The sequence below is a fragment of the Musa acuminata genome, chromosome BXJ1-3, assembly GCF_036884655.1.
Source record: "Musa acuminata AAA Group cultivar baxijiao chromosome BXJ1-3, Cavendish_Baxijiao_AAA, whole genome shotgun sequence".
Classification (NCBI taxonomy): domain Eukaryota; kingdom Viridiplantae; phylum Streptophyta; class Magnoliopsida; order Zingiberales; family Musaceae; genus Musa; species Musa acuminata.
In genome coordinates this window covers 32,693,056-32,716,163 of record NC_088329.1, presented here as the reverse complement: position 1 = coordinate 32,716,163, position 23,108 = coordinate 32,693,056, and the positions used below count along the sequence as shown (strand labels likewise).

Genomic DNA, 23,108 nt, shown 5'->3' with positions numbered 1-23,108 from the left:
TTCATCTTTGGCCGACTCATTGCCGTATGATTTACCAGCAGTAAAACTGTAAAAAATGAAAAGAAAAAAAATTGAACCTACCACTGTGTTTTTTTTTTTTTTTTTTTTATCGTGACCTTTTTCTAAGTATGCATTAATTCGATCTGATTAATTTGTCTAACTCTAAGGGTATCGAATCTTCGAGTTATTTTCGATAAATACCCATTTGATGTTTAAATTAGTCTAAAGCTACATTCAAGTTTTTGATGAATGTGCATGGGGAGCTGTATGCAATTAACTCTTAAGACCGTTACTCTCATGATCGATGTTGGCTATCATGAATAGTTGATTTTAATCATGTAGTGCCAAGACAAGAATACTTTGGCTTACTTGAGCACGTAACGTTGAGATGCCATCCTTTACGGCATTAATATGTTGAATACATGTTGACCATATGGTTCTAAAGTGTTGGGCACGTGTCAATTGCGTGACATTAATATTACAAGTCTTATTTGATTTTTTCTAAGTCATATGACGTCCTTGCGTGTTTATTCTTTAAGAGTCAGCTTTCACAAAACCTTATATGGTCCTTTGAAGACTCGTAAAACAGAGGGTGAATTAGACGAAATATTTCACTTGGGATTCACAAGCAATCATTTCATCAAATACACTATAGCCAATGCAAATTATAAACATAGACTTCGCAAGCTTTGAACGACCACATAACAAAGGGTTTAAAATAATTTATTATAAGTGTTCACGTGATAGAATCTTCATTTATAAACTTAAAATGGTTACCAAACTCAATCAAAATAGGATTGTCAAATGTATGATCAATCCTCGGTATGATATGAAAAGCATGAATAAAATCGGAAGGTACAAACATACATGAAGATTATATCAAACATCATGTTTATAACTTTGTCCGTAAAACTAAAGTGTGAGAGAGGTATTAGCATTGTGTAGGTTGTGTGGCTTTAAAGTGTCGGTATTAACTTGCCATCAACACATGTGATTAATGATTGAATATCCGATAAAATTATTCACTACATTCGCTTCTGTACAGATGTCATAATATTATATCATATTAAGCAAATCGAAATGGAGGATCGACTCCTTACAAGTGCAAGCTCCAATTAGCATGCTGCTCATCTTAATGTTTTTTTATTTTCTTTAAGATAAGCGATGATATTTGATCCCAAAAATCTTATTATATATAAAAAAACAAGATCTTTATTAGGCAAAGCGCCCGTCAATTTCATGGTATCATCAAATAGAGGACTTTGGTGTTTGATATAATGGATATTAAACTGGTGAACTTCATCAATCCGAATTAGGAAACTGTCTAATTTCCTACCCCAAGATACTTGGATCCAATTTAAACGGGTTGGATAGACAGACGTCTGTTTAGGAAAAGAATCCGACCCGTTATCAATCCTTGTGGTTGGGGTTGGGGTCAGTGAAAGATCCAGAATTCCCGGGGCTATTTGCCAGTCTCGGAATCTATGGACCGGAAATCTGACCACCCACTTCTCTCCTCAACACAACAAACCCGGCCACAGCCCATAAATAGCCTCCTTTCCTATTTTATTCTTCTTCTTCTTCTTCTTCCTTCCCTCCTTAACCCTCTCTTTCTTTCTCCTCCCTTCCCTCTTACATGCACCCCACGTCCTGACACAATCCCCGCTCCTCCCTTGGGTGCATGTCGGAGGTGGACTCCTCCTCAACCCGTTCTACCATTTGCCAAAGACGACGTCTCTCTCTCTCTCTCTCTCTCTCTCTCTCTCTCTCTCTCTGTTTGTCGCACTGAGCAGCGCTGCCCTCCTCGTCGTCCAAGGAACACCGTTTCGACCTGCCTTCCATTCCGTCTGCCGGCCGGGCATGCACAAGGCTTGCCTTGACATGGTGCCCTTTCGAGCCGTCGGCGCTTGATAGCTCGGTTTCTCGAGCTAGGACTTGGGCTTGACAGGTCGATGCACCGGGAGGAGATGTTGGAGGACTCAGGCAACAGAGCACATACCTTAAGCTTCGAGGATGCGGGAGGGGGCGGGTCGCTTGCCGACGACAAGGTGCTCGTCAGGAGCCAGGGTTCAACAACGGCCAGCGACGCTTCGGAGGGCCAGCAGATCGGCACCGCGCCTGATCGCTTACCTGAGGAAGGACCCAAGTCAAGGCCGAGAAAGGATGGAAATGGCCCCCCATCAGGTAAGCCAGCAGCAATTACTTGTTGGAATGTTAAAAATGATGATGACACATTGAGATTAATTGCAGCAAAATTACAGCCCACATTTTGGTCTCCCGGATTTGGACACCATATACAACGATATTGTTCTTGCAGTAACGAAACTTAAATTTGATTGGGGGCATAGCTAACCTCACTGTGATGGAATCATTTCTCTTTGATAAACTCTTTTGGCAGATATGGAGTTGATGAAGGAGAAGTTCGCAAAGCTTCTTCTCGGTGAAGACATGTCCGGTGCAGGAACAGGAGTTTCCTCAGCTCTGGCTCTCTCTAATGCCATCACAAATCTTGCAGGTTTTGTCTAATATCTTGGCTCAGCAGTATCTCAATGTCACACAACAGTTGAAGCATTTCATATACAGCATATAGATCAAATAATGGGTGTCAATGTATGTGATGTGATTTCATAAACTGGCCTTTCAAAACTTGCTTCCTTTCTGTAGATCGATCCCAAATCTTGCAGAAACAATACATTAATGCGACAATTATTCTGAAAATTATAAAGTTACATGCAGAATTCCAACTTGCATAAAAAATTCATCTCGACCAGAGACTTGTTTGCCGTTCCGATGCATACTTCAGCTATCCAAATGAACGTTCCCCCTCTAATGGTTCCCCATTGCTCATGCTTTATTCAGCTTCTGTTTTCGGAGAGCAGTGGCGCTTGGAACCGATGTCGGCAGAAAGGAAGGCAAGGTGGAGAAAGGAAATCGACTGGCTCTTATCCGTCACCGATCATATTGTGGAGTTTGTTGCCTCCCAGCAGACATCAGATGATGGAAAACACATGGAGGTAAATAAGCTACCTTTCATCGACATCTAAGAACAACACTCGCGACATTTTCTCTTACAAAAACTACCTCGAGACCTAACCCGATTCAACACTTGTGTCATCCTCTTTACAGATAATGATAACACAGCAACGGAAAGATCTTCGCATGAACATTCCTGCATTGAGGAAGCTTGATGCGATGCTGATTGTAAGTAGATAACTTAACTTGGAGGAGATAGATGGTCCTCGGATGTACTAACCATAATCGATTCTGATATATATATATATATATATGATCTTGATGGTGCGTACAGGAATACCTTGACAATTTCAAGGACCAAAAAGAGTTCTGGTACGTATCCAGAGATGCCGATGAATCCGAGAAGGGAAACGCACAGAGGACCGATGATAAGTGGTGGCTCCCAACCGTGAGAGTCCCTCCGAACGGGTTGTCGGAAGCATCAAGAAAATGGATTCAGCATCAGAAAGAGCTGGTGAACCAAGTGCTGAAAGCAGCTATGGCCATCAACGCGAATGTTCTAATGGAAATGGAGATTCCGGAAGACTACATCGAATCCCTTCCTAAGGTAGGCCATCTGAGTTTGATATCCTCACGACCCATAACTGGTTGGAATAAAAAACTAGTGCAAGAGATGCTTTTGCCCGACTCAAATGCAGTGCGTATCATAATCATCTTCTGCTTCCGGAGCACCACTGCACTAATCATGAAGTAGAGGCGGGAACTTACGACTTACATTCTGCAGGCCGGGAAAGTGATTTTGCTCCCATAGTATAGCCAGACTCGCTACTTTAGGGAGTTCAACCATCTCATCAACTAGATGAATTTTCCTACTCTTTACCATGTGTGAACTTTGCAAAGGGAGTCACATTTAAATGTCTACCTACTCTTTGCACTGCTTTCCTATGTTCCTCCGCCAATAAATAGTCATCGACCAATTTTCATGACACAACAGAACGGTAGATCAAGCCTCGGAGATGCACTATATCGAAATATTACAGAGGAAGACTTTGATGCCGAAGCGTTCCTTGAATCCGCGGACTTATCGACCGAGCACAAGATCCTAGACCTCAAAGATCGCATCGAAGCATCTGTTGTCATCTGGAAGAGGAAGATGCACAACAAAGACGTCAAATCATCATGGGTTTCAGCCGTCAGCTGGGGGAAGCGGGAGCAGTTTGAAGATAGAGCAGAAACAATTTTACTCATTCTCAAGCACAGATTCCCTGGAATCCCTCAATCACAGCTGGACATAAGCAAGATCCAATACAATAAGGTATTTCTTCCTACCACTAGAATGAACGTTATTTCTTCTCTAAAAATATTTTACTCTCTGTACGTACGTACGTACGTATAGGATGTGGGCTACTCTATCCTCGAAAGCTACTCGAGGATTCTAGAAAGTTTAGCTTTCACCGTGATGTCTCGGATAGAAGATGTTCTTCGAGCAGATTCTCTCGCTCAAGATCCGGCTCATGGCAAGTTACTGGATTCAGAACAAGTTACTGGAACGGCCAAATCCCTCGTCGATACAGCGGAGGAAACCGAAAAGCTTAATAAACTAGAATCAAACGGTTCCATGACACTGTCAGATTTCATGGAATGGGAGATGGATCAAGATACTGAGACGAAGGAGGAGGAGGAGGAGGAATCAGGTAATTTGGATTAAATGTTCGATTCAGAAGATCGATGAAACAGTCTTACTGGTAGTGTTACTACTGACGAGAAACAAATTTCCCATTGAGATACCAGAGACCGGAGGAGGGGCTTAAGCAGCAGCAGCAGCACTACAGCTTGCTTGCCTCTATTATATTAACAAGCCCCACGAGCCAAGGTGGACGAAAGATGATGGACGCGTGGGATGGTTACGAATGACAATGTACATAAATTTTATCGGAGCTTCTCAGGATCAAAGTCTAACAGCTATTATTGTGTTCAGACAACAGTGTGCTGCTTTCCTTTCTTGGATGCCCTGTTGAATTCTTGATGATGATGATGCATATCTCATATTATGACTGATACCAGTAATTCATTCCTTGCTGACACCCAACATCAACTAAATAATACAAGAGATTTTGTATGATTACTCTTGGATATGCATTTACTGTTTCCTAATTTCACCAACATTATATTGACTCCCTATTTTACAGAGATAAATCTTATATGCAGGGACAATTCATAAAGCAGTTGACAACTTGTTACTTGAATCCATCCTTTTTCTTTTTATATTAACATAGTTAAGAGAGAAATTTGAGTATGGTGACTCACTTAAAGACTCTACAACTAACCTATAACCAAGAACACATTAACACTACTCATTTAAGTGTCTCATTCGAAAAAATCACTCTCAGGTTCTCCCTAGTTATGGGTTTTCCGATCAATGCAGCTTATGAAATCACATGCTCATGCCCATCTTTTTACGTTTAATGGACAAAAATCAACATACTGCATGGAATTCAAACAAATAGGTGAAGAAGAGTCAATCTGATCGGAGCAAGGATATTGAGCCAAAAAAGGACCATGTCAAGATCATTTTACCTTTGGGGTTACATGTGAAGCTGATCGAACGGGTAGACATCCCTCCTGAGGTGAGGAAATGATCGAGCTTCTTCCTCGTTTATGCAGACCACTACATCTTGCAGCGAGGGTTGGGCTTAGATGGCAGCCGAGCCACCTTTCTCGATCGCAGCATGCTGCCGGAAGTCATGGAAATTAGGCAGGCGAGCACACAGTCGCCCGCCACGCACTTAACTAGTTTAGTTTAAATTGTACGTCACCCGTATGTATTCATATCCAAAGGTTAATCTCTCTGAAACCTCCTATTATCCCTTAAGACCTACAAAAGATAAAATGAGTAAGAGAAAACGTCTCACTCGGGATCCACAAGCAATCATTTTAGTAAACACTTTATAGCCAATGCAAATTACAAACAAACTTCACAAGCTCTGAATGGTCGCACAACAAAAGATCCACTATAAATCGAAATCCCCACAAGTGTTCATATGACACAACATTTATTTGCAAGCCTATGACGGCCACCAAAACCAAAGAAAATGGGATTGCTAAATCTACTGTTAGCCCTTTACATGTTATGCAAAGCATGAACAAAATCGAAATATACGAAAATACATGAGCATTATATCAAATACCCTGTTTATAATTTTGTCCATGATATTCTTCTGCACTTATTCCTTTGACATCCTCATCAAAGCCTTTGCAGACGTTGAATCTCCTCGCATTTGCTGAGTCTTCAATCTTCTACTCCAATTGCAATGCACCTCTTGGCTCCCAATTGCACTCCGTCACTATTGTTGAGTAGTCGAACTTTGATTCGCTATGCTGCTTCAACTCGCCAATGACTTTGACTCTGGTGTGGGGTTGCTTGAGTTGTGTTGATCCTTGTTGTTTCCTACATATATCTCAGATGAAGGAAAAAACTATCCTTAGTATGTGCCAATCTCTTAAATGCCTCATGCCGCTTGAACTAAGTAGATGCTTGTTGGAGCTTTAATGAGCATTACCTCATAGACTTTAAAGTTTTTGAGTCTTTCCTCCGTAAAATTTGTCTATCGATTCTTTTTCCATTTAGTCGTCACTTCTAAGTAGGTTCGCATCACTTTCACTTTCGATAGGCATTATATTAGAAAATAAAGGAATAATCTACTCTCAGTAACACTGATCACCATTACCGAGGACTTGACAACTATTATCTTCTATTAAGTTTCTTCGAAGGGTCTTTGAACCTATGCAAAGCTCCACTATTGGATATATAAAAGAATTAGGGTACTTGATTTCGCCCATTCTCTTAAAAGTTGAGAAGACAAAGGTTATTTAACTTCGCTTGCCTCCTCAAGGGTTGTACTCTATGCATCGAGCTGGTTATTAGCCTTTGCCCACTCTTTGTTCACACTTCTAAAGCACTCAAAGTGTTTGCACTCCTTGCGTTAAGTTAGCTACTATAATTTACCTTTTCAATACCATCGAACTTTTGGAATGCAAGAAGTTTTCACCCCAACGTAGAACAAGTATTTACTAGTTTTGATCGTCTCTAGGATTGTACCGTCTTTTTCATCATCTTTGTCGCCTACTCCTCTTAGTTGCAAAGGTGCAACACCACGTACTGCCTAGTTTATTCCTTGGTTGAACATTCTTGCATCGACTCGAAGTTCTCCACTTTTGGCTATCTTGATAAGAAGCTCATTGACACCGGTCTTATGAAGTTCTCTGGCCTTTGCCTTTCAACTTTATCTCGGTACATTGAGTTTGCCTCTGCATTCTCTGCCTCCTCGACCCTTTTCATGACCAAGTACTCTCCCTCAAAGAGAACAAAGGATCAATGACTTTGCGGAAGTCCCACCTATATAGCCCATGGCTCTACTATCCATCACCTCGTATCTGTGTTCCTTTCTTTATGATCAGTAGATCTGCCTCTGTGGTTCTATGGCACTTCGCCAAGTCTACCTCCATTCTAATCGATGCTTAGTTTTGGGTAGCTAGGCCTCCCTAGACTCATCATCGCTTCCTTACCCCTTTCAACCTTCTCCTTCAATACCTCTTTGTTCTACGAGTAATTCTCCTTGGTTGATGGAAAAACAAAATGCAACTCCCATGTTGCAGGGTTTACAGTGATTCTATTCTCCTTAGCATACTCAGCTTTGTCCTCTGACTTGTCGGGCTCCCTTAAGTGAATATGAAGTATGGAGCAGTCCAACTCTTTAGTCACTCTGATTATACCTCTATATTATCAAGTCCCCCCCATGTGACTCACTAGTACTTGCATTCGATATACTCCCTCGATGGTACATAGCTCCCATATGCTGATAACCAAGGCTTTTATCTAATGCAAAATTTGATGCACACACAAAAGACTCACATCTATGATACCATGGTATTCATTCCTTGAATCCATAGCCTTTCTTGTCATCGTGTTGTTCATCGAAGTGAAGCTCTTAGTAGCTCCCGATCATACATCTATGTATCACATTGCCATGAACTATTCCAAGTGTGGAGTTTTAGGTAGCGATTGGAAGAGCGTCATCGCAGCCCTATTGTATGGATCACCACTAGAGAGGAGGGTGCTTGATCTCCTTCATCCTCTCCTACAGATCTATAGGGATTCGGAGATATATAGTCTCTCTAGGTAAACCACAACTATCTTATACGTTGATTTAAGTTTCGTAGGTTTTTACACACCAATCTTCGCACGACGACGAACACATTTTTAAAAAAATTGAGGATTTTTGTTTTCTATTATTCTGTTGTGCATGTGATGTCGCGCCTAGATTTTCCTATAGTGGTATCAGAGCTTGGTTATTTATGCGAAATATTAGTTTTAAATTACGTGTGTTGTGTTTTGGAAAAGCTTTTGTCGTCAAAACTATGACGCAAAAGGCGAGAAAGGGCAGCAACTCTTGTTGCCCTTGCTGTGCTCGTAGAATGGCCAAAGGCTACTTACAGCCTTGGCCATCTGCGGTGGCCGACTGGTTGCGGGTTGTAGGCAAGCAACCGTAGGGGCGACGCCTGTGGGTGCTTCGCCCGCGAGGCCAATGTTGCCTATGGGCATTGCGCCCTCGAGCTGAATTACCCGTAGGGGCACCCGCCCGTGGGGTAGCATCGCCTACGGGTTGTCACGGACAAACTTCTAACAGGATATTCAATGTAATGCTTATGTATGTCTATGTCTTTTGGTATGTTCATTCTTTGCCTAGCATGTAGAGAGACAGCCAAAGGCTTAATAGTCCCATTTTAGTTGGGTTTGGTGGCCACTTTAGGCTTGTAAATAAAGGTTGTGTCATATGGACACTTGCGAGAGATTTTCGATCTATAGTGGACCATTTTGACCCTTTGATATGCAACTATTCAGAGCTTGTAAAGTCTGCTTGTAATTTGCATTGTCTATGAAGTGTTTCCTGGAATGTTTGCTTATGGATCCCGAGTGAGGCATTTTCTCTAACCCATTTTCTCTTTTGTGGGTCCTAAGGGACCATGAGAGGCTTCGGGGAGGCTGACCTTTGCGAACGGACACGCAAGGGTGCCGCACGACTTAGGTAAAACCAGTTAAGTCCATGACAGATAGTATCAGAGTGGGACAAGCACTCATAGAAATACTTAACATGCAAACGTGGGGGACCTAGTGGGGCTGCGTTGAGGATAATCAATACACACGTGACCGTTTAGGGGAAAAACGGGTATGGAAATGTAGGGAAAAGGAGTCGCTCGGAGGAGCGGGCATCTGAGATTGGCATTCAGAAGAATGGCCAACCCTTCGCGTAAGAGGCACCACGAGAACAAGCAAGCTTGGAAAAATGTGGAGTGCATAAAGGTTGGAATGGCTGAGTTTGAGCTACGGCTCAACGTTAACAACTATACTTGATGGTGCTCAAGGCAAGTGAGGCACTAGGTAAAGGATGAGACCATGCAAGGTGGAATGAGTTGCTCAGCGACCGAAAGAGTTATGTAAAGCTCATAGAGGTGAGGGGAATTGCTAACTCAAAGAATTCGGTACTCATACATGGGCTTGTATGCGGACGATGGAATGTTCGCGGCCATCCCAAGGCGACCGAAACTCGGCACCATAGAGCATTGAAACTTTCTCTTCGGCATGTGAAGGATACATCCGTAGGAGGCTGAAGTGTGTAACGAGTTCAGCATGTTACTAGGCCATGAGTGGTGCAGCGGGGGCTGTATTGACGTGGAGTCGCAATCTAGCAAGTGCGTTTGTAGGAGGCAGAACAATGTACAGTTTGTTCAGCAAATCGGAGTAGTCCAAGGAGATGGTAGTCTCCAAAACGAAGAGAGATGTTGCTCCAATAGGACAGTTATCCAGGAGGGATAAGTCCCGGCTCTCTAGAGGGAGAATCATGTGGGACGGACCTCACATGTTGAGGAGGAGTACCTCAACAAACAACAACTCCACGAAGCTCAATGGACTGAGCAAGCGGCGAGGAGTCGTCGCATGATCTCGTTCGAGAGAATGCATTAGTGGATGCATAGCAAGATCAAGTGGGGGAGCGACCCAAAGCAATAAAAATGAAGACACACTTGGAGTCGATATGGAGATCGGACTCAAGAGAGAGCTGACCCGTGGAATGGTGGGCGCGAGGGCCACCATCAACTCAATGCAAAAACGAGGAGCGGAGCAACTTGGGTGTAACTTGGTGAAGTACCCAAGCCGCATGAAGGGAGCCAGCATAGAAGATGAAACATGGAGCGGAGGCACAGTGCTTTCCTTGGATAGAGGTCAAGGACATGAACTCTTGTAGAGGCAAGAGCAGGATCATGTTATTCCATGGGTCCTTCATTCTGACGGAGGGAGCTTCTGAGCACATGCACCTTATCTCGGAAAAGCATTTGATGGAAGAACTAAGGTGACTCAATTTGCGGAGGCGAAGTTGGGTTTAGAAGGCCTTGGCACTGGGCAAGAGGATGTAGAGGCGGGTACTCTTGAAGAATATGCCATAGTGTTGCCATTCAAGTTGCCATAAAGGAAGCGGTGCGCAGCGAAAATTGTGCTGGTAGGGGTAGAGACCCAGGATCCAAACAATGGTGCACTAATTGCAGCGAAGTTGGGGGACTTTGGGAGCTACTAGGCGATGGACTATCCTAGAGCGATGCTTCATCTAGGTGTGACCCAAGAGTGGGTGGATGAAGGTCGATTACCAAAGGAGTGAACAAAATCGAAGGTGAAAGAGACTCTACGATGTATTGACAGAGGCCACACATAGAGGGATCACAATTCGAGTTCATCCCACAAGGATCAGAATGCAATAGAGATGTCACCAGGAGGCGACATGTTACAGCGGATCATGGTGGAACAGTTCGTGGCAATGCGATGAACACGACATAGTCCCGTGAGGGACTAGATCATACGGAGGTATGATTGGGAGCTACTGAAAGCTCCACTTCGGTGAACAACACGACGACAAGAAGGGCTATGGATTCAAGGAGTGAAGGCCATGGTACCGCAAAGGCAGGTCTTCCATGTGTTCATCAAATTTTGCATCGGATGAAAGCCTTGGTCATCAGCATATGGGGGCTGTGTTCTACCAAGGGAAAAGTTCGAATGCAAGTACCAGTGAGTCTCAGGGGAGGGACTTGATCATGCAGAGGTATGATCAAAGCAATTGGAGATTTGGACTATTCCAGAGCCCATATTCGCTTAAGGGAGCTCGGCAAGTCAGAGGACAAGGTCGAGTAAACGAACGTTGCTACTAAGAAAGCTAAGGAGAACAGAATCGGTGCAAATCCTACAACATGATGGCAGAGGCCATGCATAGGAGTTGCAGTCTATCTTTCCATCGACCAAAGGGAGCTACTTAGAGAACATAGAGGTGTTGAAGTAGGGGGTTGAAAGGGGCAAGGAAGCGACGACGAGTCCAAAGGGACTTAGCTACCTAAAATCAAGCATCAGTTAGAATAGAGGTGGACTCAAAGGAGTGCCATAGAGACATATCTACTGATCGTGAAGAAAAGGGATGCAGATGCGAGGCGACGGATAGTAGGGCCATGGGCATGGCAGCGCCATGGTACCGTAGAGGTGGGACTTCCGTGAAAGTCATTAATCTCTTGCTCTCATGGAGGGAGAGCGCTTGGTCATGAAAGAGGCCAAGGAGGTGGAGTATGCAGAGGCAAACTCTGAGTACCGAGACAAGGCTGAAGGGTAGAGGCCAAGGAACTTCGTAAGACCGGTGTCAACGAGCTTCTCATCAAGATAGCCAAAAGTGAAGGACTTTGGGTCATGCAAGAGTGCACAACCAAGGAACGAAACAGGCAGTACACGGTGCTGTACCTTTGCTACTCAATGGAGTAGGCGACAGGATTGATGGAGAAGACGGTACAATCCCAGAGGTGACCAAATCTATTAGAGAATTACTCCAAGTTAGGGTAAAAACTTCCTGCATTCCAGAAGTTCGATGGCATTGAGAAGGTGAATTACAGTAACTAACTCAACGCAAGGAGTGCAAACACTTCAAGTGCTTCAGAAGTGTGAGCAAAGAGCAGGCGAAGGCCAGTAACCAGCTCGATGTATAGAGTACAATCTCGAGGAGGCAGACGAAGTCAAGTAAACTTTGCCTTCTCAACCCTTAAGAGAATGGGCGAAACCTAGTACCATAATTCTCTTATCTATCCAGTAGAGAAGCTCTGCATAGGTTCAAAGACCCTTTGAAGATATTAGAAGATAATAGTTGTCAAATCCTCACCATTGGTGATCAGTGCTACTGAGAGTAGAGTATCCGCCTCATTTCCTAACAGAATGCCAATCGAAAGCGAAAGTGATGCGAATCTACTTGGAAGTGACAACTAAGTAAAAGAAGAGTCGATGAGCAAATTTTGTATAGAAAAGACCAAAAGCTTTGAAAGTTTGCGAGGTGATGCTCGTTAAAGCTCCAACAAGCATCCATCCAGTTCAAGTAGCATGAGGCATTTGAGAGACTGGTACATAGTAAGAATGGTCTTTTCCTTCATTTGGAGGATTCGTAGGAATCAACAAGGATCAACACAACTTAGCCAACCCCACACTAGAGTTAGAGTCATTGGCGAGTTGAAGTAGCATGACGGATCAAAGGTTGGGAGCCAGGAGACACATTGCAGTTGGAGCAGAAGATTGAAGACTCAACAAAGGCGAGGAGTTGCAGTGTCGGCAAAGGCTTCGACGAGGACGTCGAAGAAATAAGTGGGGGAGAATGTCACGGACAAACTTCTAAACAGGATGTTCGATGTAATGCTTATGTACGTCCGTGTCTTTTGGTATGTTCATTCTTTGCCTAGCATGTAGAGGGACAACCGAAGGCTTAATAGTCCCATTTTAGTTGGGTTTGGTGGCCGCTTTAGGCTTATAAATAAAGGTTGTGTCTTGTGGACACTTGTGAGAGATTTTCGGTCTGTAGTGGACGATTTTGACCCTTTGTTGTGCAACTGTTCAGAGCTTGTAAAGTCAGCTTATAATTTGCATTATCTATGAAGTGTTTCTTGGAGTGTTTACTTGTGGATCCCGAGTGAGGCATTTTCTCTAACCCGTTTTCTCTTTTGTGGGTCCTAAGGGACCATGGGAGGCTTCGGGGAGGCTGACCTTTGCGAACGGACACGCAAGGGTGCCGCACGACTTAGGCAAAACCAGCTAAGTCCATGACAGAATGCAAGGGTGCCGCACGACTTAGGCAAAACTAGCTAAGTCCGTGACAGAGTGTTGTGCTCGCGGGTAGAATCGCCCGTAGGAGCGGCACTGCGGAACCCTATAGTGGCCGTTGTCAATAGGGTGGTGACAGCCACAACGTAGCAGTAGGGAAGAGGATAGGGTTTTGGGTAAAAGGATAATTGTGCCCCTTAGAATTTTAAAAATTCTGAGTTATTATTATTATTATTATCATCATCATCATCATCATCTAATAGTCCTACATGATGATCACGTGTACATGTGATATATGATGTGGACGGATGATTATGGACCGTGTAATGTGTGTGTACATGTGATGTGATTATTATTATTATTGGGGCTTATGAGCCTCCAATTCATTTCTCATTTATTGTCAGGCCTACGTACTTGTGATTAAGTTATAATTACACGAGGAGGCGTAACCGTTAAGATCAAGAGCGGCACTAAGAGAGAGAGGGGGGTGAATTAGTACAGTGGAAAAATCATCGATTTTGTAAGATATTTATTCGTTGAAAACCAATTTTGGAAATTGCTTGACTTTAGAGTAAATGAACTAGTAGTTAACTTAGAAAGTAATAGCAGTAGTAAAAAGCAGAATAGAAATGAGCACATCGGAATTTATAGTGGTTCGGTCGTTGTGACCTACATTCACTTCCGATTCCTCCTTCGTCGAGGTCACCGGCGTCCACTAATGGTCTTTGTTTAATGGGCGAAGACCAACTATCCTCTTTACAGTACTTTCTACTTTTCAAGATAACCCTTACAAAGCTCTGTTAGAACCCTTGCATATTCTAAACTTGGGGTTGATCTCTTTAGGGGATCGGCCTCCTTGGAACTCTATAGGGGTTCCTCCCTCCAAGTTGCTGCTCAAAGGCTGCAGAAAAGATTCATCTATTGCTTATCAAAAGAGGAGGAATACATGGCTATTTATAGGGTTTCTAAACCCTAACTCCTAATAAGACTCCTACTCAAGACTCCTACTTCTAACCAACTCATAATAGAACTTCTACTCAAGACTCCTATTCCTTTACAACTCCTAATTCATCTCTAAGAAACAACCTCCTAACCCTAGCCGGCCTCTTCACCTCTTTAATAGGGGTCGGCTTAGGTAGGTTTTACATGAATGTCCCTCTCAATTAGGACTCTCCTAGCTAGAGTCCTAACAGACCCGCCCTCTTCAAATCAGCCTTGTCCTCGAGGCTGACGATTCATGAATTTTGGGAATTTGATCTTCAAGACGTCATAGTTCTCCCAAGTGACATCTTCTGTTAGTAGGTTCACCCATTGTATTAGCACTTTAGTAGTGGGTCGTCGTCGTCGAGTCATAATTCGTCGATCAATAATGACACTTGGCTAGGTCTGGAGTTCTCCTTGGATAGTCATATTTGGTGGGTGGCTTTGGGCTGTCTCCAAGCACTTATTTATAACTTTTGACTGGCCGTTGATTTGTGGGTGATATGCCATACTCCTTTTCAATTTAGTACCATATATATGGAATAACTTTGTCCAAAATCTGCTCGTGAAGATGCAAGTAGAATTTATTATAAGCACAATGCATCCCTTATAGTGTAATTCTTTTGAGTCTCAATTGTAATGAGCCACGGAGCTTGGTGCTTCCTCTAATTTTTTTATAATCTTACTAGTCTCTGAATCTTCCTACCATTCCATCTTAATATCCTCAAGGAAGTCGCTGGTCGAAAGTGAAATGGCCGAAACTTCAGCTTGCTCGAGTAGTTGTGAAAGCGCATCTGCAAGAACATTCTCTTTCCCCTTTTTGTAAGTTATTTCATAATCAAATCCAAGAAGTTTCGTTACCCATTTTTGCTACTTAGGGGATGATATCTTTCGCTCCAAAAAGTACTTGAGGCTTTTATGGTCGGTTTTAATTTGAAATCGTCGACCAATCAAGTAGGGTCTCCACCTCGTTGCTGCGCGCATAATGGCAAGCATCTCCTTATCATATGTTGACTTATTTTGATGGGAGAGAGATAATGCCTTGCTAGTGTATATGAGTGGTTGACTATCTTGCATGAGAATGGCTCCAATTCCGACTCTAGATGCGTTGGCCTCAATAATGAAGGGTCGGTTGAAATCTGGTAGTGTTAGCACCGGCGTCGTCGTCGTCGTCATGGCTGCCTTAAGTTTGTCGAAGGCAACGGAGGCTCTGTCTAACCATTAGAAGACATCTTTTTCCAGTAAGAAAGTAAGTGGTGCATTGATCTTTCCATAGTTTTTCACGAACTTACGATAGTAGCTTGTTAAACCCAGAAAGCCATGTAGCAATTTTATTTTCCTCGGGGTAGGCCAGTTTTGCATTGCTTCAATTTTGAAGGGGTCCACTGTCACACCTTCCTCTGATATGATATGCCCAAGATATTCCATCTTCTGTTGAAGAAAGCAAAAATTCGTAGTGGTTGTTGTGTGTTCAAAAGGTGGTTTTCGGTATGCACACTCATATTTGATGATACTCGGATCAAAGGTCTAGCTTTAAGAAGATTTGTGCTCCCTTTCATCTAGGAATTCATCTGCTATTGGAATAAGGTATTTGTCCTTGATGGTTATGCCATTGAGAGCTTGGTAATCAACGCATATTCGCCATGTTCTGTCCTTCTTGCGTACAAGTAGCACCGGTGAAGAGTAGAGGTTGCAACTTGGCCGAATAACTCCTGTTTCGAGCATCTCTTTTATAATCCTTTCTATTTCATCCTTCTGGAGATGTAGATATTGATATGGCCGAGTATTTGCTGGAGGTTTTCCTAAAAGAATCGTTATATAATGATCATGCTGACGGGTAAGAGGTAGGTTGTACGGTTCATCAAATATATCTGAAAATTCAGCAAGCAAAGGAAGTAGGTTTGGATCTTCAAATTCTATTGGCTCTCCCTTAGTTTGCTGCTCAAGTTGTAACAAAAATCTGCTGCATGCTTTATGCAAAACCTTCTCCATTTGTTGTGTGCAAATCGTCGTTACGTCGCCCCCACGTTTCCCGTTCAGTATCACCTGTTTCTCCTTACTATAAAATTTCATAATTAGTTGCATAAAATTCCAAGAAATATCACCTAATGTCGTCAACCATTTAATTATGAGTATGGCTGCATGATCATCAAGAGGGAGAAGGAAGAAATATGTAATTATCTCTTGGTAAGGCCTCATGATCAGCAACAGTTTCACTTGCGGGCGCCTACGATCATACTTCAAAATCCATCCATCGACGACCTTAATGTCAAACCTGTTGCAATTCTCGATAGGTAAGGCCATCTGGATAGTAACCTTACTATTTAGAAAGTTATTAGTACTGCCCGTGTCGATGAGAACAATGATCGGTTGTTGTTTGAGATGGCCTCCAACTTTCATCGTTTGCGGGTTTGAGTAGCCGACTAGTGTATGTACTGTAACTTCGGTCGGTTGTGGCTCTTCTTCTGCATCTTCTCCTTCATGTTCAAGGCTCTCTTCTGGATGTTCAATGACCTCTTCTTCTATTGGTTCAATCATAAGAAGTCTCCCTTTACTACAGTGATGCTCACGGCTCCACGGCTCGTCATAATGCCAACATAATCCCTTCGCATATCGCTCCCGAAGCTCTTCTCTTGTTAACCTCTTTGGTGTAGGGACTTGGTCGATAGTAGGGGGGGCTGAGGGCTTCAATATTACTGGTTGAGGAGTGACCCTAGTCCTCTGAGCTTCATGGTTCAATTGCTCCTCTTGATGTCGTGAGAAAGAGATGGCTGCCATAAGCGTATATGGTTGTCGCGCTTTAACTTCTCCTCGGATCTCCGGCTTTAAGCCCTCAATGAAGGTCCTCAATAGCTGTTTTTGAGACTAATCATGAGTTTGATTAAATAATCTTTCAAACCTGGTTTGGTACTCCTGAATGGTAGAGGTTTATCGGATCTTTGCTAGTTGTCTGTCATATTCTCATAATCGGTTGGTTTGAAGCGGATCAGCAGTCCTTCTTTGAATTGTCGTCATGAAAGGACTCCATAAGTATGTTTAAATCAGTCAAACCACTATATAGCATCCCCTTCAAGATGTATATAGCATCCCCTTTAAATCAGTCAAACCACTATATAGCATCCGCAGTTTTATGGTACCGAAAATATCGTTTCGCGCGTGAGATCCAACCAATCGGGCCTCCTTCTTCCCATCTAGGGAAGTCCACTCTCATGCATGGATAGTTGGGGTTGGTCATAGAGCTTTCCCTCTCTTGGAAGTCATATCTTTGGGCTTGGTGTGATTGGGCAAAGCTCTCTCCTTGATGTGATTTCTTCGGGCTTAGTGGTCGGCCCAATTTGAGTTCGGTAAAGAGCGTCCGAATCTTATCCTCCATTCGCGTCTCGAAGGCTTCGAATTTAGCATTGATTATCTCCTCAGATGCCATAGTATATGCCGCCAAATCTGTGATGTTAGGATCTCTCTTTTATTGTCGGGTTAAAGGTATGTATTGGTTGAGAGAGGTGATGGTCGAAAGGGTTGGTAGATTGGTGGATGTAGGCTACGGTTTAGGCTTATTTTGTGGCTATTTTGGGTGCAGTTTGAAAGTATGGTTTGGTAGAGTTTTAGGGCTATAGATTAAAGTTTTGAATCTGTGATAGATGGTAGCAAAGGTTTGATAGAAATAAGTGGAAGTTGCAGCAAGTATGTGCTGTCTTGTAAGAGTAGAATTGTCGTCGAAGAAACAACGATTTCTCGACGTAATTTCCACCAAAAACTTGAGAGAATTGAGGAGAGAATTGATAGCAAAATCACAGTTTATATGACAGCAAGGATATCTAATTTAATCAAGAAAATTTCGGCAGTATAACAGCAAGGAAATTAGTGCAAGTTGCGATTGTAGAATTCTCGTCGAGAAATTTCAGCGGGATACAACGAAAATTTGCAGCAACACAAAATCGTTTTTAGAGATGAATTTCTTAATGGATCAATCTTAGATGGAAGCCAAGATGATCTATGAAGTGTATAAGAAATTTCATTCAAAAAAGATTACAAATAGATGGGTTAAGGCAACAATATGCGGCTGAAATTTTCTGCAGCACAGATTTTTAAGTATAGCAGATTGGACGTAAAAGATCAGTGGTTTATATTGAGAATTTTTTGATGAAACCAAAGGGGATTCCACTGTTAGGAAGTGTTAAAGCTATCATAAAAATTTCGTAGAGATTTGGATAGAAGCAACATAGTATCAAGATCAAATAAACAGTACTATACGGTTGAAATTTTACAGTGCAGATTTTCAAGTATAGCAGATTAGACGTAAAATATCAATGGTTTATATTGAGAATTTTTTGACAAAACCAAAGGAAATATGCTGTTAGGAAATGTCAAAAATATCATAAAAAATTTATAGAGATTTGGATAGAAAAAACACAGTAGCAAGATCAAACAGACGGTGCTATACGGTTAGAATTATGCAATGTATCTTTCGTCGTAGAGATGAAAACTTTATGACGAAAAGTTTATGCAGCAATATAGGAATAATTTTTTTGGGATTTTCAAATAAGGATAACTAAATTGCAGCAGCAATAAGGTAAAAAACTAGAACCTGTTGCAATTCACGGAGAGATCAAAGGATGATCCCTGGTGGTGGAGATGACGGCGAAATTTGGCAACGATCTCTTAAGCAATTGTGGGAATTGCTTTGGGCGGTTATGGAGGGTTGATGGATGGCTGTGGAAGGGCAGTGAGATGCCAAGAACGCTGCTCTAATACCAGGTCTTAGAACCCTTGCAGATTCTAAACTTGGGGTTGATCTCTTTAGGGGATCGGCCTCCTTGGAACTCTATAGGGGTTCCTCCCTCCAAGTTGCTGCTCAAAGGCTGCAGAAAAGATTCATCTATTACTTATCAAAAGAGGAGGAATACATGGCTATTTATAGGGTTTCTAAACCCTAACTCCTAATCGGACTCCTACTTCTAACCAACTCGTAATAGGACTTCTACTTAAGACTCCTATTCCTTTACAACTCCTAATTCATCTCTAAGAAACAACCTCCTAACCCTAGCTGGCCTCTTCACCTCTTTAATAGGAGTCGGCTTAGGTAGATTTTATATGAATGTCCATCTCAATTAAGACTCTCCTTACTAGAGTCCTAACAAGCTCACATCTCTCTTAAATGATCACAACACTAGAAAGGGAGGAGGACTTTTGACACTTTTACAACACTTTTAACACCCAAAAACTTCAAGATATTTTTCACATTTTCGTTCTTTTTCATGCAGAAAAGGGTGGGGTATTTATAGGCCCCAATGACTTCAAAATTGGAGCAAAAAAGTGTTATATCCTCGGATTTCGGTGTACTAACGGTACCACCACTTGATACTCTGACATTAGGCGGTACCACCGCCTAGTCTGAGTAGTACAACCTCCTGATAGAGCTCGGAGACCGAGCTCTAGTAGTACTACTGTTTGACAAGAGCGGTACCACCGCCTAGACCACCTGGGAGACTGAGTCACCAAGCGGTGCCACCATCGACCCTAGTAGTGCCATCGCTGACCGTAACTTCAGGTGCTGAATGGGCTGTTTAACCAGCCCAATTCAGCCCTGTTAAGGGCCCAATTGGCCTCTAATTGAGTTAGTGGGATTACCTCCCAATCCTAACTCAACTTAAGGTCTAACTACAATAATTAAGATATTTAAACAGGAAATCTCTATTTGGTATGTTGATTGTTCTTTCGACGATCTTCTGGCGAACTTTCGACGAACTTCTGGCAAACTCTTGACAAACTCTCAGCGAACTCCCGACGAACTCTCGGCGAGCTTCCGACACATCGTCTGAATCTTCGATGTATCATTCGATCTTTGACTCCGACCCAACAACTGCTTTATGCCTTACTACTATCGTAGTTAATCCTGTATACTTATCTCAACATATAAATTAGATCAAACAATTTACCAATTGATTTCATCATCAAAATCTGAGATTCAATAATCTCTCCCTTTTTTATAATGACAATCAATTGATGACAGAGTTAACCTTAACTCTCCCTATCTATATGCCATACTTGAGAAAAGATATTATTGAATTCAAGGCCTTTGAATTCAAGCATCAAACCAATAAGTTATGTTTATTTAAACTTTTCAACATGCACAACATGATACTTATCATGATTTACTAATTCAAAATACGATACCACGTATTTATCAATAAAAAAATAATGTCAAGGCTTGACATCCATTTTCAAGTCTAATGATGATAGACAATCATCATTTTCAAGTATGATACAAATTTCAAATATGAAATTTAGCAAGATGATAATTCTTAATAAAAGATAATAATTATCATTCCGAGGCATGATATCAATTGTAAATAGCAAGTTAAGCTCATGATATCTTATCATAATGATAGACAATTATCATTCATGAAACATTTCAAGTATATACAATGCATATGAAATACATTTTGATATGTTTCAAGTATTTATGATGTGTTGTGATGTATTTGATGATTCCAATTATATTACAAGCATTCGTAAAAACTTTAAGCATTTATGACAAGATACATTTATACATTTATCTCAAACATTCATAATACCAATTTGTCATCAATTTGTCATATTTCTCCCTCTTTGTCATCAAGAAAAAGGAGAACTATTCAACAATGCAAGTGTGATGAACAAAATTAAGCAAGTTTCACACCAATTTATCCATGCCATAAAGGAAGGTAAGCAAAAACTTTGCATGATAACCTTTTTGGATAAGCTAATATTTTTACTCAAGGGCTTTTTGGTTCTTCTTTAGATGTGCAAGTTTCTTTCTTCCTTTATCATAAAAATAAAAAGTAGAGGAAGAAAGGTAAGGAGGGAATCCATTAAGAACCAAGTTTATGAAATGATTTGAATCAAGTCAAATTCAAAACAATAAATGAGTTTCATTAAATCATGCTTCAATTTTAACAAAGAGAAAGGATTCATGAAAAGGATCAAGATATCTATGTGAAATCAAATCGCCATTCTTGCAAGTAATCATCACATACTAAAATTCATCTTTCAAGGATCAATATCCATGTGAATTCATAAAATTCATCTTTCATGAGAAGAGTAAGGAAGAATTCATGAGAAGGGAGCATCATATGAAAAAGAAATTCATGAATAAAACTTCATAAATCAAATCTGATTCTCATTAAAAATTCACAAGAATGAAATCCGTGAGAGATGCATTTGTCAATGAATTCTATGAGTGAAGTGATTAAGTGTATCAAAAATTGTTAAGTGATGGAACAAGGGTATGAAATAAATTTGATACCAAGTAAATCGATATTCCGGATTTCATGAAGACTTTTTAAAAAAAAATCGAGAAAGTCCAAAAAATATATACAGCAAACTCATGCATTTGGATAATTTAACATCACTAACTCTCTTCTAATAAAATCAAATTATTTTTCATTTAAAGGTTTTGTAAAGATATTGGCTAATTGATATTTCGTATCAATAAACTCTAAAGATATGTCATGGTTATTAATCTCTTGTAAAATGATGTCTAATGTTAATATGTTTAGTTCTAGAGTGTTGAATAGAATTTTTTGTTAAATATATTGCACTTGTGTTATCACATTTTATGAGAATGTTCTTAAGATGAACTTATAATCTTCTAATATATTTTTCATACATACAACTTGTGCACAACATGCACTAGCCACTATGTATTCGGCTTCGGTTGTAGATAGTGCAACCGAGTTTTGTTTCTTGGAAGACCAAGAGACAAATGCATGACCTAAGAATTGACATGTTCCAGATGTACTTTTTCTATCTATTCTACATCCAGCAAAATCCACATCGACATAAGTAATTAGTTCAAAGTTTTCAGATTTTGGATACCATAATCCTAGATTAGCGGTTCCTTTAAGATATCTAAGAATTCTTTTAACTGCTTTAAGGTGAGATAGCTTAGGATTAGATTAAAACCTAACATAAAGTCCTATGCTAAACATGATGTCTGGTCTAGTTACGGTGAGGTATAGTAAACTACCTATCATACCCCTATAAGCCTTTTGATCAAAGCTTTCTTTACTTTCGTCAATGTCTAACTTAGTGGAGGTACTCATAGGAGTATTGATAGCCTTTGAACTATCCATATTAAACCGTTTTAGCAATTCTAATGCATATTTTGTTTGACTAAGAAAAATACCATCACTAAGTTGTTTGATTTGTAAGTCTAAAAAGAAAGTTAGTTTACCCATTAAACTCATTTAAAACTCTTGACTTATACTCTTAGCGAATGATTCACATAAGGATTCATTTGTAGAACCAAAAATAATATCATCAGTATAAATTTGAATAATAAAAAAATTATTTTCAAAATTTTTAATAAACAATATAGTATCGACCTTGCCTTTAGAGAAATTATTTTAGATAAGAAAGGAGCTAAGTCTCTCATACCAAGCCCATGAGGCTTGTTTTAATCCATAGAGAGCTTTAGTTAATTTAAACACATGATTCATAAAATTATCATTCTCAAATCCGAGAGGTTGTTCAACATAAATTTCTTTGGAAATAAAGCTATTAAAAAAGTACTTTTGATATCCATTGTAAATAATTTAAAATAATTACTATAAGCATAGGTAAGTTGCATCCTTATGGCTTCGAATTATGCCACAAGAGCGAAGGTTTCGTCATAATCGATACCTTCTTCTTGGTTAAAACCCTTGATCACTAATCTAGCCTTGTTTCTAACCACGATACTAAATTCATCTTGCTTGTTTCTAAAAACCCATTTAGTACCAATAACTAAATTATTATTTGGCCTAGGAACAAGCTTCCATACCTCGTTTCTCTCAAATTGGTTCAACTCTTCTTGTATTGCGATATCCCATGAATCATCTTTCAAGGCCTTATCAATGCATTTAGGTTTAATTTGCGAAAGAAAAGTGGCGTTGGTATAAAAACTTTTAAGAGAAGAACGAGTTTGAACCTCTTTTGAAGTGTCTCCTATGATTAGCTCCATAGGATG

The 23,108-nt window shown here is 40.9% G+C and overlaps 1 protein-coding gene and 1 pseudogene across 1 annotated transcript; both read left to right on the top strand.

Annotated features, from left to right (window-relative positions):
* Positions 1-1,603: 1,603 nt before the first annotated feature.
* Positions 1,604-3,213, top strand: LOC135638648 (rho guanine nucleotide exchange factor 8-like). The gene is made up of 4 exons (XM_065151874.1): positions 1,604-2,184; positions 2,399-2,515; positions 2,860-3,014; positions 3,127-3,213. The coding sequence occupies exons 1-4, from the start codon at positions 1,953-1,955 to the stop codon at positions 3,211-3,213; spliced, it is 591 nt and encodes a 196-aa protein (XP_065007946.1). The 5' UTR covers positions 1,604-1,952.
* Positions 3,214-3,339: 126 nt separating this feature from the next.
* Positions 3,340-4,913, top strand: LOC135637263 (rop guanine nucleotide exchange factor 9-like; annotated as a pseudogene).
* The last annotated feature ends 18,195 nt before the right edge of the window (positions 4,914-23,108 follow it).

Coding starts and splice junctions, on each gene's coding strand:
- LOC135638648 (XM_065151874.1), top strand. CDS start 1,953: ATGCACCGGGAGGAGATGTTGGAGGACTCAGGCAACAGAGCACATACC. Junction 2,516..2,859: donor TGCCATCACAAATCTTGCAG/GTTTTGTCTAAT, acceptor TGCTTTATTCAG/CTTCTGTTTTCGGAGAGCAG. Junction 3,015..3,126: donor ATGATGGAAAACACATGGAG/GTAAATAAGCTA, acceptor TCCTCTTTACAG/ATAATGATAACACAGCAACG.